Here is a 19911-nt window from a genome sequence, read left to right as displayed (position 1 = left end):
AGTAGTAAAAGCTACCTCAGGTTATACTCTGAGCTGTACTGAAGTCCTTAAACTCCTACTGCTGTAGGTCAGGCTGAAGAGGCTATCAGCTGAACTGTCCAATTTGGTGAGAGTCATATTGACTTTAGGTTTTAGGAAGCCCCAATGTAAGCTTTGCAAACAAAAGAAATTGCCTGTTTTGATTTTGTATTTAATTGCTCCCAATCAAGATCTTCGTAAGTGAATTGATGATGAAAACTATAAATTTCTTGTTAGAAACTATCTGGGAAAAAGGTTTTATTTTTATAGTCTACTTTTGATCTCGATGATCTTCAAGAGACCTCTTGGGTTGGAACAAGAACAGAGAAATGACCTTTATCTATAGGTCTTGGTGTTTGCAAGAACATTCTGGGAGCTTTACCTCTCTTATGTGTAGCTGTAAGAGCAGAATTTTTGGCTGCTATTGTTTAAGCATGGGCAAGGAGGGGAATGACAAGAAGACTGAGATCGTAGAGACTTTGTCTAGGGGCCTTCTCCTGGGCTGTTGGATTGTGCCAACTAGGCTCATGACAGAGTCTGTTTTTCTGGCTTAAACCAATCTCAACTTTCCTGTGGTGACTGCGTTTCCACTTTTACTTCAGAGCTCATAGCCCCAGTTGGGAATACATGATCTGTGTTTCCTCAGTTTAGCATTGCAGTGTATTCTGCTGCTCCTCCTCAGAATATTTTATTTCGCGCGTGTGTGTGTGTGTGACTGCTATTCGTACTGAAAAATAAACTGATACCTAGTGATAATTCTGGGTGTACATATATGGAGGGTATGGTTAATATTTAATGTTGATTAGTAAATTGCTTTTCATGTGTTAATACTGTGCTAATAGACGTGAATATATGTTTATTATTAAAAGATGTTTGCGCTAATGAAAAGCTTAGTTTGTTTGATGAGGCATGCTCTGATAAATGATGTTAGGTTTGAGCTTGCAGTTTCTGGAAAAACCTCTAGGTGTAGCTCTTTAGAAGTCTAAGAGTTTGTGTGAGCTTGGAAAGCATGAGGAGAAAAAGCTCAAAATAACATTATTGTTCTTATTTCCCTTGGAGTGGAACTCCTGCATCTTGGGAGAGGCAGGTGACAAACAGTGTCACATGAACGCATAGTGTGTATGGCCAAATGCATGAAGTAGCTATTCAGCTACTTCATATAAACGTAGTATTTAAGGAGAGAATGGTTATAAGGGCAGGGCCAGCTATGAGAGAACATTGTTCTAGACTAGAGCCTTGAGGCTGTACTCTAACAAATAGTCAGCTGGACCTACAGTATTAGAAGCTCAATAGTTTCAATAATTTATAATAACACATTTATAAATTTATAAGTTTTTTTCTACTTAAATATGTACCAATTATATAAAAGTTTTCCCATATGTAACTTTACAGGTCAAATCTTGAGATGCATGCTGCTTCAAAGGGAAATGGGAGAAGCTTCTGTCCAGTATAATAAATTCACAGAATATTCTTGCGGATGGAATATAATATTCTTTACGATGGAACCCTTAATTCTTCTGTAATCAGCTTTATAATAGTGCATGTAAAAAAAAAAAAAAAAAAAAAAAAAAAAAAAAAAGGTGGTTGAATGAAGTGTTGTTAATCTATAATGATGGCATCAGAGAGTCCAGCTTTGGGACTTTTTTGTGAAATATTGTAGTTTCGGCAACCATAATGTCTTCACTGTTTTGGTGAATGATGAGAATGCTATATAAATTACTTTATTGTACATTTTAATATGTAAAGAATGCATGTTTCAAGCAACAGTATCTCTTGTGAAAGAAGAAAACATAAAATACACAATCTAGTTAAGATAAGGCAGCGACAGCAAATTCAGCAGCCTTTCTGCAGCAAGAAGCCAGTTCCAAACCACAGATTTTCCTACTTTGTCTTCACAGACCTTCCCAAATAAAAAAAAATCCTTCATGTCCCTCTCTGCCAAAAGAAGTCCCGAACTGAGCAGGCATATTTTGCAGTGAGTCTTTTTATCATTTTACAGATTCATTGCATCGGAGAACCAAGGTGAACACATTTCCAATCTAAGGTTTATCATGAGCAGCACCTTTTGTAAATTATGTTTCTCCTCTGAGTTGGATGCTCTCAGACAAAGGGGTTTCCTTAATTTATTCATAAGTTTAACTAGTTTCAACCTCTTTAGGACTCAGTAGGTCAGGCTGATTTTTCCTTAAACTGACTGGAAATCCATAGGGAAGCCATTTGTGTTTTGAAAGCCTTTTAGATGGTGGTCCTGTTATCAAACCTGCTAAGTTTTGTTACTGCTGACTGCACAGCTTATGCGTGAGTTGATGTGTAGGGCCGTTGCTGTGCTCCAAGGTGACAAAGGTGGCAGGAGTGATGTTATTAAGCCTCCCAGCCAAGTGGTGGATTTGCTGTGCTGTAATAAATAGAAAAGAGCTTTTACTGGATTTAGATGTGAAACTATTCAGCCTTTAATTTCTGTCCATTTCTCTTTTATTCCAGGAAAAGCTTATACAAACTACCATTAAGTAGGATCCTTAGTCAAGCTGCTTCTTCTAATTTTAGTTTAAGCTAGTTTCTCTTATTCTTCTTTTTGTTGGGTGTTTTTTGTTTTGTTTTGTTTCTTTGAAACTCCATGAAGACTGAAAAAAAATTCAGCTACTTTAATAGTTTAAATTGGTTATGGTATTTTGTCTCTGTGCTTATCTAAGATATTCTCTGGCAGTCTGTTGGTAAAGTTTACAGGCTTTGAAACCAAACCACAAAGCTGTAGATTGCATGAGAAATGGCTTTTTTATAATGCCATAGGGCTTAAAATACAACTCGTAATTGCAAAGACAGAAAAGGAAAAAAAAAGTCAAAGGGAAGGGGGGAAAGAAGAGCTGGAAGCTATTGTAAGCCCTAAAGTGCTATAGTTCAGAAGTGAGGTAGTAAATTTTTTTTATTCCATTGAGCTTTTTGAAGCATTATTTTAAAAGCTTCATTCTCACGCTGTGTTCCAAAACACTAACATCGCTTTATATAAGCGGAAACTGGTACTAGGTGGAAGCATTGGTTTTACTGGAGAACTAATTTTTGGAGGTGAATAATTCTTTCCTGGGCTTTTTAGGATCATTTGGAAGAAACTGATCAGCTAGAACTTGTAACTGTAAGGCAGATCTGATGCCTCAGGATCACCATCTTCTATAGAGATGAACTTGAAAAGAGACTTTTTTTGGCATACAAATTTTTTTTTCCTATTTGTCCTTAAATATAAAAGGCAGGGAGAGAAACCCTAACAGCTTTGGAAATACTTCTCTTCAGACATACCTTACAATGATTCTAGCATGGGTACAGATAAGAGATTTTTACAGTGAAATGTTGATACTACCTCTTTTGCTTTTAGGTAACAGTAAATCCACCCAAGAGACCCCCTGATGCTGTGCTTTCTGATGTCACAACAGCTGATCAGGTAAGGTTTTGCATGCTTAAGATGTGAAAATGTTCATTTTACTTGGAGAAAGGAGCCTTATATGATGTTCACTAATAGTTCAAATTTTCTGTTGTACTAAAATGAAACTAAAATTTGTGCTAGGTTAAGTTATGATAGTGTGTATTCAAAGTACTATCTAAGATAATTCTCTTCATAAGGCTGATACAATTTTATTATGCTTTAATTATATTATATAGTACAGAGGAAAAGTATATAATGAATGTTTCATATTCTATTGTAGTAAGAAAAAAGGTTCAAAACTTACAAAATTTACAGACTATTACAACAGATGGTGCAAGCAAAGAGTACTTAAAATAGTGACTTAAAATAGTCATGAGTGGTTTTGAAAAAACTATTTTGAAAAAGTTAAATTTCTGGTTGCATATACAGGAAGTTAAAGAAGCAAGTAGACAGGAAAACATGAAAAGCTGATAGATGTCTGTCCATATATGTTTCCCTCTGCCCATAGTCCCAACTGGTTCACAGGCAACTACTTCCCAGAAGCAAAAAACTGAGTAAATAAATGTCTTACTCTGAAGGTTAGCAAATGCAGGTGTCAGACAACCAAGAAAGGAAAATCAGGAGCTACCAGTGTTAAGACACCAAACAGTATTTTCGAAAGAACTTGGTCACGTTGAGGTGTCAGTAGCTTTTGGGCATGCTCCTAGTTTTTAGAGCATCAGCTGAGTTGTGGTAACTGATGTCTGCTTAGTCTCTGATTATAGTAATAGTAATTCAACTTAGTCTCATCTTATTTCACCATATGGTAAATTAAATTGGATTTTTGTGCCCCTGTTCTGCAAGCTGAAAGAATGTAGAAGGACAGTTACTATCAGCAAGTTACAACGCCAGCTGATTCACGTGCCTTAGGTCAAAGTTAGCCCCAGCAATTAAAACCAGAAAAGAGATTTCAGCTCAGCATTTCTTCCACTGAAGTACTTGCTGCCTCTTAAAATTCACAGCCTAGATAAAGGTGACATGGATGTCTCACTCATCTGAATATGTTTCATCAAAGAGAGCAAGCTGAGTGAGAAATGGTGAACAGTGAGAGAGTGCCCCGTTCTTGAGAGGTGGTTAAATACAGTAGAATATGTTTTCTTGCAGCTGGCTCTTTAACCAGGATATTCTTTTATTCCTTGGGAAATAAGGGTGTGGTGGGGAAAAGAAATCATTAGATGAAATGCAGCTGCCTTAATAGCCTAGTAGTTAAAACATTTGTTTTGAATATTGGAGACCTAGTTCAAATTCTTGTCTGCGTGGTTGTATCGGATTTGATTCCAGTTACATCAACTTCCAGATGACTTCTGTGAACCTTTTGTTTGCGGGGTAATCTTAATTTCTTTGTCTCAAACTCTCATGTTTAGATATTTTTTACTGTGTATCCGATGTTAAGTTCATTAGATAAAAGAAGATGGTAATGACCCTATAATACAGAGGTTAGGAGACTTGGCTATTGCAAAGTAAATGGATTCTGGTTTCATTAACTTAAGTGGAATGGTTTCAAGAGAGAATGAGAGCCTTCAGCATACATTATAGCAAAATCTTTGTAATACTAAGCTGGTTGTTGGGTATCTTCAGTTCAAACTGCTATTCAAAATTAGGGGAAGGACTTGAGCCTGGATTTCTCATGCTTCAGGTTAGAGTTACAATGAGTTGATTTTTGGAAATAAAGGAAGTGGCACAGAGTAGCCACCAAACAGTGTTCTTTTATGGTTTGCTCTGACAGGTAGGTGTACTAGGCAGGGGACTTTGAGAATCTCAAGAAGGCTTATCTGCCAAATTATTTGGTAGCATCTGTGCTTAAGTGATGATGCCTGTAGATTGAAGGAGAATGTGTATAACTTGGGAGCTCTTTGGAAGAAATACAAACTTCTTTCATGTGAAGGACAGCTTGGGGAAGTGTCATGAAGATTTTACATTTTGGTGTCTGGAACGGCACTAACTGCCTAAAGCTTCTTTGAAAATGGAAGTTGGCATGCAAATCTCATAGGAGTTTATGAAATTTTTTTTCTTCTAAGTGTTTAAATGCAAAAAGGTATTGGCTGAAATGACTATTGCTGCTCAGTCATCACAGTCAGTTTCTAGATTGTATTTGAATTAGCCACTTAAATCATATTAATTTCCAGTAATTCTTGTGACATTCAGCAGTCATTTTTTTGTGCTCTTGCTATTACAGTGCTAAACTGATCTTTTTAATTAGGGTTGTTTCCCCTTAACTTTTTTCTAGTGTGTTCATATAGTAAAATTCCTCATAACCAGACTATCATGCATCTTTTTAAAAATTTTCAGTGATGACTCCTACCTTTCACTGAAGTCAACAGACTCTGATTATATTGGATTTTGTCTTCAATCCAAAGGTAACGACATGCTGCCACTGTGCTGAGACACTTCCCTACATTCACCATACCGAGCACATTGCACTTGTACTTGCACTGCATGGAAAGCTCACAGATATTAAAAACAACGGTTTAAGAGGAGGAATATGATTTGCATGTGTACAGATGGGAAGAAGTGCTGTGTAGTGAAGAGGAGACTGGGAACAGACAGGAGACTGAGGGCTAGTAGCCCAGTCAAATTACTTTTTCTTTTTCTTTCTTTTTTTTTTTTCTTTTTTCTTTTAACACCCTTCTCTGTATGTTATCAGAGTAGAGGCTACAGCGCCTTTCAGTTCCCTGAAACATGATTGGATTTCTTCATGTCAGCATCTATTGACAGAACAAACTAATTCTTATTGTTACGGGTACTAAAGACTTAATAACAAGTAGCGTAGTAAATGTTTATGACTATCAGATCTGTTCCCATTCCTGGGAAGTTACTTAAGCACCAACCACTGCTTATGAATGAGTGCCAGTGCCATACTATAGGCTGCATAAAGATGAAAGATTGTTAAGGAAAATCTACCAGATGTACCTGGCCTTCTAAAAGGTTTTAAGGCTTAAAAATTGCATCCTGCCAAATAAGGGCATAAAAACATCTCCTGTGTGACGCTCTTAATTTTTACACAAAGAGCTAGGTGACTTATTCCATGTCACAGTGTTAGGTAGAAATACCATGTGCTGTGGCATTTTCCTGGCCTGGTCTCTCTCTGTAACCTGAGCCATTTTTTACTAGATTTACTGTCATAAATCTTTTGAATAGAATAGACCTTTTTGACAGAAGATGAAGAAGTCTAGAAAATGTTTGACTGTTAGCTGTTTAACAAGAAACGAATCATTCAATTTCAACCCTGTAGGGAATGTTTAATGTAGTTACAGAGCTCTGGTATCACCAGGTTACTCTTATCCTGCTGGTTCTCAAACCAGTGCCTTAGATTAATGAATGGAAACAGATTCCACTAAATGGTTCCTCATGCAATTAAGATACACAGTTAGTGACCTGTGTCTCTGGAGAGTTTTCTCTTCACCCTTTTCCCAAATGAGTTTGACTTTTTGGGACTTAATCTTCTGATGACAAAAACAAAACAAGCTTCGGTGAGTATTAGAAGTGGAAGACGGCCAAGGGTTGCAGTTCACAATTATTTCCTTATTCGAAAAGCTCTGGGGTCATGGATTTTGAGAGGGGCTTTCTGTGTTGTTTATGAAAGTATTTGCCATATTGTTGCAGCATGGTCTGGTTTTTCTTAGGAGGCTGATGTAAAGAAACGAGCTGTTCTGTGACTTCAAATAGCAAAATTAATAATCGGGATACATGGCCTTGGAATGGTAAATAGAGAGTAAAACAGGGACAGAACAGACAGTATAATAGTAGTCAGTAAAATACAGAATTTTTCAGGAAGCCACTTCAGTTTGAGTGTTTTGTGTTGCTTTCCTCTTTCTCTTCTGAAAACTACTGGTGCTGTTTGCCTAAATGAAAAACTGAAGCTATAAGAAGTGGGGTGTGCAGTACTGTTGCATTTTTGTTAATGTCAACTCATTTCAGTAAAATGTGGAAAGTTTTAACAGCTGAGTACTAATTGAAAAATCCTTTTTCTTGCAACAATATTGTGTATTTAGACTAAAACATTCTCCTACTTTGTCCGAATTCTGGTTCTGAATATTCTTTGGGATTCACATGATGGAGAGGAAGAAATATGCATAATGACGAAGTAGAAAAGACCATTTGGTTCAGTTTTGAAGTATGCGATTTCCCAGTGACATTGATGAGTCTTCTTTGGGACCAGTTGTCTACATGCAACTGGGCAGTAGAGCAGCCCTCTATATTGCTCTGCAAAGCAGTGTCATGTCAGCTGGCACCTGTGAATTCTTCCCAGAGCTATTTTTCCATGCAACTTGGGGTATCCCTGCCACATGTTACCTTTTGGTATATGGTTTGCAGAGCCAGGAAAATTGGCCACCCTTGCTTTCGAGAATTTTTTAAAATCCTTTCGAGAGCTGTTGAAACTCAGGATACCGATACTGGTCTGTTGGGAGGAACAACTTTTTGATATCCTGTCAGTTTGAAGGTGCTTTTCAAAAGTTTGGAAGTATTGCGGAGTCTCTAAAAAGATAAAAATTTCAAATCTTGCTTTGTGTGTAGTCTTCATGCCATGTGTATGTAATGCCTTATGATACAGTCTTCAGTTATGCAGTCGTAATAGTGTATTTGTTCTCTGTCCTTCAAGAACTCCTTCCACAGGCAAGGCAAAGGCTCTAGGCATGAATTGAAATAGAGTAGGAAATCTGTGTTCCTGTGTTGTTTCGTGCGGAAGGTTGCATTGTGAGACAGAGTAATGAGAGGAAAATGATCTCAGGGTTAGACACTGGTTGGAAATGCAGCTTTTGGACAATGGATTTACTTTCTTTTTTTTCCAGAGAATTTCTGTGCTCTGTGGGCAGTTGTTTAACCAGATAACCCAAACTACTCAGATGTGGGTACTCCTTATTTGGTGGCTCATATGAGAGGATGGGAAGATTGAATTTGATACCTAGGAGTATGACTAAGGAGAGCGAACGCTGCAGGCTGAAATTGAAATTAATGGGAACTTTGTTTTGAACTTTTAGTGTGTTGTGCTTTGAAAATGTGATGTGCTTTGAAACATCAGGCCTTCAAATGTTAAACTGGAGAGCCAGGATTGTTTTGTACTGCTGACAGTTATGACCTTTTCTGCTGTCTTGTAGTTTCCAATCTGTAAAGCGAGGATGTTTATAAAGGTTTGAGGCATTTTAATTCTGTAGGGAATGTTTTAAGGAGTGGCATACAGCATCTGATGGTGCTTTTTGAGAAGGTGATATAGTGAGCATCATAGAAAAGCCCCCTTGAGAGATATAGTTATTCTTTATTTATTCTGAGATTTTAAAGAGATTCAGTAAATCCACACTTACACTAATCTGACAGGATTTAAAATATACAAGATGTGTAAAGTCTCCTGTTACAGGTATGGATCAAACCTTGGCTGACAGGATAGGAAGAAACTGCTGCTTTTTAGTGGGTTTTTATAAAGTATGGTTGCTTGCTATTTCCTCTGAAAGAGAAGAACGAACTGACACCTGCCATGTTTCAAGCAGTGTCCTCGGTGCCCTGTGATTAGACCGCAGGAGTCTCCTTCCATTTCTGAGTCAGTCTCAGTCCTGCTGTCCTCTTGCTCATGCTGTGGTCCTCTAGCTACTTGGTTTGAGTTTTTCAGTGTCGCAAGTTCTGCTAAAACTGCAGTTCTTAATCTCACTGGAAACAATCGTGAAGACTTCTGTGCACAAAACTAGTTTGTTTTGAAAGAGTAGATTTTGAAATTAAGCATTTTTAAAAAGATATCTTTGAAAGGAACAAGTGCCTGGGAAACATGTAAAGGCCTAATATATTATTAAATTAAAACCTCCTCTAAGTTTTCTGCCCGTCATCATCACTGCTGTCAAACAGATTCGATATCTGTAAGACAGCTATCTTATTTTTGATACCAATACGTGCTTGACTCTGAAGAGAAATTGTAAGACCTTTATAAGCTTTTTATGTAATTGGGATTGTGGGTGCTCCCCTGTAGAAAGTCATCTTTTATTCTACACAGATTTCATTTGTGTTACCATTTTAAGCATATGTGAATGTGTGTGTTTTTAGAAAATGTGTCTGTAGGCAGAATAAGTAGTTGTTTACCTTATATTTAAAAAACTATATGTTGGTTACTTCCAACTGGTGTTTGTTTCCTTGGAGAGCTCTTTGACTTATTTTAAATAGAAAGAAAAAAATTACAGGAGGGCTGATGTTTTGAGATGAGGGTGTTTTCTGAATGAGTGTGGTATAGTCATGTGAGAGAGAAGATCATGAAAGCGTGTGCATGTACGGGGAAAAAAATAGTTACAGAACAAACATTTTCTGTGTCCTGCTCTGTAAAGAATGTGGTACAGCATTGCCTGAAAACATGTAAATTTATATTAACTTGAGAGGACAGCACAAGGGAGCCTCCTGAAAGCCTCAGGTGATTCTTGCTGTTTGTAGCATGAATAATTTGTTTCATGGTGGAGAGAATGAAATGCTGCTGTTGGCTCACAGATCTGAAGAGCATGCCAGAAAAAATGTGCATAAAAACAAAAGATGATACAAACAAAACAAAGAAATGTGAAGCCATTGCAAGGCTGTGATAATGTTTTCTTAATTCGCCTACAGGTTTCAGTGTGCAGAGACTGTACTGTAGTACCCCTGAACTACTGTGTAGTGAGTGAGCACCTAATAATAGTAATTACTTAGGAAGTTTGTTATGTTTTATGGTGCCTATTTCAAGATTTGTTTGGATTTTTCCATGTTTATCCCTGCTGGGCAGATCAGAATGTAATTTTCTAATCTTGGTAATTTAAAAAGGATTATACTAGAATTTTGTGTGGTAAGGGAGAAAAGAAAAGGTACTGGGCCTATTTCCTTTAAATGAGATGCTTTTCATTACCAAGAGTTTTTCCTCCCCTTATCTATGTGCTGTGTTATTGAAGGATATATGAATATTTATTGCATTTGTAGTGAAGTTCTACTACAAAAGTGGCTTGTTCTTTTTGATTAACGGAGGCACTACTGAAGAAAAGACTTTTTGTACGTTTGCCATGGTGCTGAAAAATGACTGATGTTCTATGTAGCACCTTGTTATTCAGATGAGGTTTCTGTGCCAACAAGCATTTAAGCTGATTTTAAATTTGGAAGAGGTATGATAGGGATAAATGGTAAAGACATGAATAATGAGGCATGGGGAAGGAGAAGAGATGTAGAGCTGTTCTGTGCCTGTTTTTACCTGCATATGTGAAGGTGTTTCAGTAAAACATTTCTAACAGTTCTCCTTCCTGAAGGAGTAAAAGATTTAGGGGATAAGGTAGTGTTTTGATAGTCCAGACCACAAAGAACATTGAATTGCCAACCTAATATAGTCTAGATAACTGTACACTGATACTTCATAGTCTTCTTAAAGATAGAATCATGTATAAACCAGATTTTCACGAAATATATTTAGAAATTGTCATGAGCAACTCACACTGTTTTGTTTTCCACATATGCCTACTTTGATGAGAAAAACTTATCTGAGGGTTATCTGAAGGAACAAACAAACAAACCCTTATCTTTCCATGTGCTAATTTCAACTGCTTTTTCCTAGTATCTGTCCTCATGAGAGGTAATTAAAACAAGTTTTATGGCATATGGGGACCTCAGACATTCAAAGTGTAGCTGCTTAGTTTTAAGTACATTGAATTACTTAAGTACTGCAATAAATTTTAGCCCTCAAAGCATCAGCCCTGGCAGCTGAACTGGAAACATTCATTGTTCTTGGTGTAAACCTGAGCTCTTGGAAATGTGTCATTGAGATTAGTAGTTGTTTTTTCTTCATGAGATTGCTTGACTGCCTGCTCCTACTTAAAAAAAAAAAAAAAAAAAAAAAAAAGGCTGTTTGGTAAAGTAATTATACATGTATGCACACGCAGATACTTGGAAAGATAAGCTCTTGGGCAAAGCTTTCTCCCCAGTTAGAAGGGAAAATATGCATAGCTGGCTTCCGTTTTTGATAGCTTTACCACTGACCTTTATTGTAGTCTGCAGGCAAGACAGAAAAATTGGCGCAGACGGGTTGGATATCGCCTTTCCTTTTGTGGTCTGGCAGAACTCCTAAATTGTTAGGAAATGAGACTTGACAGTTTGTGTTATTAATTGGAGAACAATCTAACCATATTATGACTGACTTCAGTCTAATGCCCCATGTCAATTGACTCTTGTCATCCTCCAAGGATGTATCACTTTTTTTAATGCTATCACTCAAGACTTCAGGAAATGTCATCATTGTAGGAGTATAGAAACTAGAGCCAACAAGGCTTTAAAACAATTCTGTTCTTATATGGAATGCAGTTTATATAATGAAGTCATACCAAAGACCATGGTCAGTGAAAAGAGTGTTGGCACACCTAAGCTGGCTGCATTAAATCTGAAATAACCTGTTTTATGTTATCCAGTTCAGCCTATGCGTTTTCTAGCTCTAACCAGTGCCACTCTGATAGTTGAAAATATAGAAAAGCAAGCATCTTCTCTCATATCCACGCTTCAGATTTTTAGTTAAATAGATGATCGCATTTAATTCTCTGAACCTAATTAGTTCCTAAATCCTACATCTATTTTGTTAACGATGCACAATTGTGCATCGTTATTTTAAAAAGTGTCTTGTTGAAGTATTGTCTTCCAAATAGTGCTTAATATCACCCCAAGTAAATGGCTAGTTCTTATTGTAGCATTTGTAAGCAACAAATGCATAGCGAGGTTTAAGTTGAGATTTGGGCTTAAAGCAGATTTTTCATTATTTTTCTCATATGTAAGTAGAATTTTCCAGTACTACAATTAAATATTAATTAGTTTGAATTAAAATTGATTGCAACAGATCCATTGTGAAAATAACCTCCTGACAACTTTTTTTTTAACTTTAAATAATACAAGTATGAAAGTGAGACCTTAGAATTCTAATTTAGTTAAAAATTCAATTATTTTCTTTAGGTCGTGTCTGGGAAACTTTTTCTTTGAGTTATTGGGATGGTGATTTGCTATTAGATTTCAGACTCTTGAAGGAAGAACTTTAGTAATGAAGGATGGATATTGTACTTCGGAGACTTCTGTCAAGAACAACTCTCTTTAAATTGTCAGCTTTTATTTTTATTTTCAATGGAACTAACGTCACAAGACTTTCCTTACTTAAACGCTCTTTCATAATGTTATAACTTTGATATTGATGGCATTAAGGCTGTAGGCAGTTCTTAGCAAAGGCATTAGTGGTACATCAGGTCTGCTCATCTCTAGCTTTTGACAGCGAAGACACAATTTTATCTAGTTTTCAGGGAGCAAGAATGAGGACAAGTAAAGACTCAGCACATTAGAAGAGCAGTGTGTGCATGTCCTTTTCTGAACCCCTGGTGCTGTGGGTTTTTGTATGGGGAGTGGGGTGCCACCCTTTCTGTTCCCCGTTCTTTCTCCTCTGTATTTGTGTGGGGACCGAGATGAGACAGAGGCATCCGTGACGGAGCCCAGGCTCTCCACTGATGCTGGTAACTGTTAGCCTTTTCCAGCTGTCTCCTTCCACTCTTCATTTCACTCCAGCTCCCTTAAACGTGGCATAGTAGAGCGTAAATATCTACATTTGCCCTGTTATCTCAGTATTACTTCCTACTGCCCCATCAACCCAGCACTGTGTGCTTTACCATGCAGTCCTTGGGTGCCCCCTATAGTGGCTTCTGTGATGTAGGACCATTGGGCTTGCTCTTTTGGACTTGATTTGGCTTGAGGGTTGTTAGTTGACAGCTCCTGGGACTGGAGGATGCTGCCTTCATGACATCTTGACTTTATTTTTCTTTCTGGATGATATATCTTAGCTATTTCTAATTCTTGGTGAGGCTCTAAGATCGGTTTCAGGGAACCCATTCCTTCAGCAAGGGACCTTACCCTCTCCATTGTCCCTTTTGGGAGGTTAAACTCTATGAATGTTCTCTGCTCTGTTCTTCAAACTCATCTGAACTGTAATCTTACATTAGTATGAATTTTGCAGTCTTTACTATTTTCTGAAAGTCTGTAGGATCAATTAGAAGATAAAACAAGTTACATTAAAATATAGGCCTTTTGGGCAAGTGTAGAAGCACAATTACAAATTTCAGATCCAGTCATACCAATACACCTTTGTTTGCAAAAGGAGATGTCCTTCAACAGGAGTAAACAACAAGTCAAGCAGCCATGGAGAAATATCTGTTTAGTAGTTGCCCTTCCAAGATTTGTGTGTTTAAGCTCTGGTACAGTTTAGAGTTTTCTGCGTGTGTGTGTGTGTGTCTGACTCCCAGACACAAAAGCAATGTCAGACTCTTCTATGTTCCCCCATCCTTAATGGAGAGTCAAACACTTGGTGTTTCTGTCAGGCCGAATAAGAGAGAATTATAGCTCAGTGTGAAAGCTGCATAGACTTGAAGAAATGTGCCTGAATATTAACAGATTAAAAATAAATAAATGGATTATGAATTAAAATGATAATACAAAGTTAGAATCTCTTAGTCGTAATATCCTTTGCTTCCTATTTGGATAGAAAAACAATGTTAGGCATATATATATATATATGTATATATCAAAACAAAACTACTTTAAGGGAATTTCTCCCCCTCCTTTTTTTTTTTTTCTTGGTTTTCTATTAGCTTGTTGCCTTGAAACAGAATTTAGTGCTGCTCTGCTTTGTTGCAGCTTATCGTCATTTGTGTAAACATGTACTATATTTTAAGATCTCAACCCAAAATGCAGGGAGGAGGTATTTAGTGATAAGGGATTCCAGTGGCCAGTGATACCCTCTATTAAAAGAAAGTCTGTCTTCCCTTCCAGTTTAAAAACTCATGTTCAATTTGTATATGTCAGCATATAACTGCCCTAGTAAAGGGTTCAAGAACTTAGTTTTAACCTAATTACTGATTATCTCTGTCCTGTGTAATGGGAAAGTTGCACTAGAGAAAACGCCGCAATAATTTAGTCCTTCCATCGCAATCTGATGACGATGGAATAAGGTTTTAGCCTAGAAAGATGGCAGAATGTTGACTTGTCATGCTTCTTTTATTATGGACTGCTAGCCACTTTACATATATAGGAAATTTAAGATCTGATGGTAAAAATGCTAAAGCCACATGAGGACAAGAAAATGACATAGCCACACTTTTCATCGTTTCTCAGGTTTAGTCACTTTCACAGTATATGCAATACGCTAAATTCATGTTTATCATCTTTTGCCTCATTGTAAGTGTTCTGCTTTGCTAGTAAAAAGTGTTCTAGAAAGCTTAGCTTTTACCTGTCCCTTGGCGTGTGTGTGTTTTTTAAATCTTGGACTACTACTCATGAAGCCCCTAAGAGCAGTGCATCACAATTAGTCAATCATGTTACTCTTAAAAGAGGAGGATATGGATATTTCTGGTCTCTCTAATATGAATCCTATGGTGAAAAAGCAAGGTGTTTTTTAAAAAAGCAAAGGTTTCATTTATAAATTTTTTTTTGTAAAATGTGAATGAATCTGTCATGGGAGAAGATTCTTTTCAAAATTACACTTCAAGCAAAAGAAGTGAAGAGTTCTAGGAAATAAGTTATTTTACAACTGCTTGACCTTACCAGCAGAGTAAGTTGACTTTTCCTCCCATTAAGCAGTTGTATTGTTTTGTCACATACCAAGATCAGATGCAGTTCTTGACACTTTTTCCTGAATCTTTGACAGTTTGTCTACAAAATAACATTTAATTTCTATTTTACCTGGTTTATTGTAGAGCATGTTATCTTACAACTTGTAAAACAGTGATGAACTCCTCAAGCTATCATAGGTCTTGAGTGACTCTTGATGGTTTCTGTGAAGCTGAGCTAACCTCCCATTTTTCTTTCCCTTTTTCTGCAGGCTGCTTTATATCGGCTGAGTGGGGATTGGAATCCTTTACATGTTGATCCAAGTTTTGCTGCTCTTGGAGGTGAGCTGAGAGATGCTGTTGTACTAATACTTGGATGAAGAATGACGTAAATGTATTTTCAATTGTCGCTTAGTTTGTGAGTCTCTAACAAGATGGGAAAAACAATACTTTTTTATAGCTGTTCTTGGAGTGACCATCAGATGTCTTCTAATTCAAAGTTCTGTGCAACACTTTGAAGCATTGCTGCTTGTAGCTAGGAATGCGTGGACTTTACCTTTGGTGGAAACCTGTCTGTAACCCTATTTTCCTATTAGAGCTTATTCTTTGCCACCTTCCCATCTGTACAACCTCTGTTTTCATAAGAGAAAATAATGTAATTGACTCTCTAAAGCCTCAGAGGGAATTCCATAAACTCATTGGTACATCATTCTTTCTGCTTAAGTAACTTCAAGGCTATTTAGAACTTGTGGAATATCTTGTGCCGCTGTCTCAATCGCAATAAATTACAGGAGGGTGGAAAGGGGGAGTCTGGTAGAATTTATTTTTCCAAAACAAAGCCAAAAACCCTGCTTGGGTGCAACTGTTTGTAATGAAGTTGGTTGGTCATTTCTATCATGCTACATGCCCAAAGTGTCAGACTACAGGCTACGTTAACTGATTCTTGCACAGATGGAATTACGAAGTAATGGTCTGTTTGCATAAACATTTACTTTAAGTATGTTTTCAGGGCTTCTGTTCAGGCTTTGCTAATCACATAGTGTGATTACTCAAGGGCAGATATTTTATTTACTTAAGAAATTTTTCTGAATATGTATGCTATCATTGTAAACCTTATATAAAAAATTGGATTATATTTATAATTGTATAAAGTTCTACTTTTGCAATTTTCCATTTTTTTTTTAGTATAGAAGTATCATCATACGATGTTCTTACCAAGGTAATAGAGCAGACCTATACCCCTTTATTCAAGTCATGCTTAAAGTAATTTCACAAATGTTAATCTCCTTTTTAAAATGCACACTAATTCTTTAGTTACTCTGTTTTGTGTAATTTTACATAAATGGTGTTAATTATAATGAAATATGGTTTATAAAGACATTTCCCCAGTTTACTAGTTTACTACGCAGTTCTGCTCATTTTGTTTAGATGATGGTTTTAGATAAATATTTAGATGGAATAACCCAATTACTCTTGAAAAAGCTGGAGGAGAAAAATCTGTTTATAACTTGAGACGTGAATGTTTAAAATAATGATGGTAATTCTATAAAATCCTTACAAAAGTAGAGGAATTGTGGGTTTTTACACACTCATGTTATAAGAGCACTGGCACTTAGACAGCGGAAAAAAAATTATCTCTGTAGGTGAGGTAATCTCTTAATCTGTCTGAACAGAAAACTGCCATGCTGGATTTTGGAACCATGTCGGTGTCCAGTTCCAATGTCTGTATTAAGTACAGGTTTAAATGATCAAGAGAATGACTGCAGAGATATTCAACAAATATTTTTCTAATGATAGAAAAACTTTCTTTGGACATATTCACATCCATTTTTTTTCTTCAAGCTCTATAAATGTTTTAAATGGCTGTGTGCACCAGATTAAATGTTTACTTTAATGCACTCAGGTCATTCCAAGATTATTTCTCTGTAGATAATGCTTATGAGGAAATATACAGAAGCATCTGTGTTTATTCCTGTGTCTTTATTCCTATAGCAAGCATTCCCAAAATACTAAAAAGTGAAAACATTATTTATTTTATTTCCATTTTAGTCTAGAGAAAAAGTAACTTGATTACTGTATGGATTTTTGTTTGTGGATGTGCATTGTTTTTATGACGAAAGAACTGGGGAGAACAGGACTGAAGATAGGAATCTGTTGCTGAGCTCTGAAGATTGTGGTCATTCTTGGCTCTTGCATTTAAAAGCTAAGCTTTTAAAGAGCTAAATGCTGCTATAACATTGTGTGCAAGAGAGATGCTGAATACCAATATTGTTACAATAATGCCAGTAATCTGTTTTAAATTGACTGTAAGGTATATCATTGCATTCAGAAATACTCAGTGTACAATGTACAAAAATGATATGTTATCAGTGTGCATATTCAAACATCTTAAAGGTAAGAATTGGCAGAATGGTCAGAGCAGGACAGTTATCTCACAGATGAGAAACAGACTTGTGCTCCTTTCAGTCTGTCTTTCTGTCATGTCTCTTCTCCTTACCCAATCAGTCACAATTTCTGTTTTTCATCCTGACTCCTGCTAGTCTTAGTCTTAGTCTTAGGGCTCTGTCTCAAAATCCCTGTCTTTTCCAACATTGAGTCCTAGTGGTTTCTGTTTCTCCATCTTCAAGGTAGTTTCTCTTCCTTTGGCATCTTCTGATGCCAGATTTTTCTCTCCTGTCTTTTTTTCTTTTTTTGTTCCAGCTGTTGTCCCCCGAGAACTTTTCATGCTATGTTAGATGCTTTGAGGAGCTGTTTAGAGGTCAGGAAAAACAGTTTCTGACAGCTGACAGTTCTAGTGGCAGAGGAGTTCCAGGCTGATGCCGCTATTTTTAAGGCATAGGCTGGACCTGCCTTGAATCCGTGGGCTGTGGCAACTGTGGTCAGTTATTGTTTGCATACCAAGCTCAGAGCATGTTTAATACAAGCAGCATCTTTAAAACTTAACTGTTGCACTTTAGCAAATCTCAAACCAATTTTGAAAGGCTTTTTTTGTCAGACTTCCGCAGAAGGAAAAGGTTCAGCAGAATACAAAGTTTATCCTCTGCCAAAGTTCAGTTTCTGATTCAAAGCATGGAGGTACAAGGAAACATGACCAAAAAAAAAAGTCAGTATAACCAAAACAGTGTGATTTATTTATTTTTTTTTTTTTTTTTTGTGCTTGTTTGAAATGTCTGAACTCTTTTGAGGCTTTTTCCCCCCAACAAAGAAAAGTTAATCCTGAAGGATGCAGTACAGATGAGAAGTTTGGCAAGCATAACAGGAAGCATCCAATCACTTTAATATCACCAGTTCTCAATCATTGCAATACCCATTGTCCTTACTATGCATACATGCATGTAATTGGTTCTAATTTGTCTATGCACCTATTCTAACACAGACAGTGTCCTTATTTTTCATTTTGTCATCTCTTCAGACAGGGACTAATTCTTCTTGCGTGTCTTGGATAGGATACGTAATGTTGGAGTGCCGGTTCTCAGTGAACATGTTCTTGTGCAAAGTAGAGGAAGCAATAAGTGGTAACAAAGGCTTTTTCAACAGGATTGTCCTTTTTCTGTTTCTTTAAACTTAAGGAAAAATTATTGGAGGAAAAGATTATAAACAAAATGTGAGAATTCATAGAAGAGACATGCGAACTCCTAACGTTAGAAACATCAAAATGTTGCTTTTTAAAAACAGGATTTAAGAAGCCCATACTACATGGATTGTGCTCATTTGGGTTTGCTGCTAGACACGTTTTGAAGCACTTTGCAAATAATGATGTGACCAGATTCAAGGCAATCAAGGTCTGTAGGTTCATTCTTTGCAGTTAATTTTCTGGGTTTTGTGCCAAAAATTTCTACAGGGTGGGAAAAGGCTTTTGGGTTGTCCTGTCTGCCACAGTTGCATTTACTCTTTGCTGTATGCGTTTTAATTCCTGTATCTAGTATGATTACTTAAAAAATTTTATGTTTGCATTGCTAGTTGACTTATTTTCTATGGGTTTTTTTGTTTTTTTTCTGATTTCAGTAGAGCTTATACTTTTAAGCCGTGTGTGAGGTCACAGTACCATTTGGTAGTATGTATGACAGATCCTCCTTTCCCTCTCACTTTTTTGTTTTGTTTTGTTTTAGGTTCGCTTTGCAAAACCGGTCTTTCCTGGGCAAACTTTACAAACGGAAATGTGGAAGGAAGGAAATAGAATCCATTTTCAGACCAAGGTCAGAACACAAAGACTCACCGTTGTGGGCTTCCATGTAGGATATGTTGGTTTAAAGAGTGTGGGTGTGAGAGAGTGGGAGAAAACCAGCTCATTAAATGCACCATTGAAGAAGGTTCTTTTAAAGAAAAGAAAAAGAAAATAAAGTGAATGGACTTCAATAGGATAAAATATTCCTACTTAGTTTACAGTGTCGCTAAGATTCCAGTTAAATAATAAAAATAGCATTATATCTTTATACAGTTCTTGTGTTAAATAGCATCAGAGCTCATTGTATTGCACCACATTTTCTGTGTTCACCACGGAAAAGCAAAAGGCTGTCATTTTCAAGTCAGCATAGTTTGTACTTGTTTCCTGCAGTTAACTGTAACCATGTGCATGGGGGAGTTTTTGCCTTTTGTTTATTTGCTTGCTTGCTTGTTTGTTTTTTTAACAAGTTTGTTTAGCTTAAGCCAACTCCTGGTGGCTTGTTTACACTGGTAAACTTTGACAAGTTTAGCTTAAATTGATTTAAACCTCAGTTGAATCTACTCAGAAGAACTTAACAGCAGAAGTTTCATAGCAGCTGTACATATTAACTACACTAAAACAGGCATAGTTTACTCTTCTATAAACACAGCTTTTATATTACATGACTTTCTTTTGGCTTCGCTTTTAGCATTTTGGAGGGGTGTCCTGTAATCCAGTGCTGCACACCG

General features: G+C 36.8%; 1 protein-coding gene across 2 annotated transcripts in view; it reads left to right on the top strand.

Moving 5' to 3' along the window:
* The window catches only part of LOC112992405 (peroxisomal multifunctional enzyme type 2), a 69485-nt gene that overhangs the window by 31921 nt on the left and 17653 nt on the right, over positions 1-19911 (top strand). For both annotated transcript variants that reach the window (XM_026115439.2, XM_026115441.2), the window contains exons 17-20: positions 3383-3448; positions 15291-15360; positions 18694-18800; positions 19128-19214. In XM_026115439.2, coding sequence (XP_025971224.1) covers positions 3383-3448; positions 15291-15360; positions 18694-18800; positions 19128-19214 — 330 coding nt within the window. The remainder of the gene's footprint in view (positions 1-3382; positions 3449-15290; positions 15361-18693; positions 18801-19127; positions 19215-19911) is intronic.

The sequence above is a fragment of the Dromaius novaehollandiae genome, chromosome W (genome assembly GCF_036370855.1).
Source record: "Dromaius novaehollandiae isolate bDroNov1 chromosome W, bDroNov1.hap1, whole genome shotgun sequence".
Taxonomy (NCBI): Eukaryota; Metazoa; Chordata; class Aves; order Casuariiformes; family Dromaiidae; genus Dromaius; species Dromaius novaehollandiae.
The sequence above is the reverse complement of the archived record's forward strand: the minus strand, read 5'-3'. Positions and strand labels throughout refer to the sequence as shown.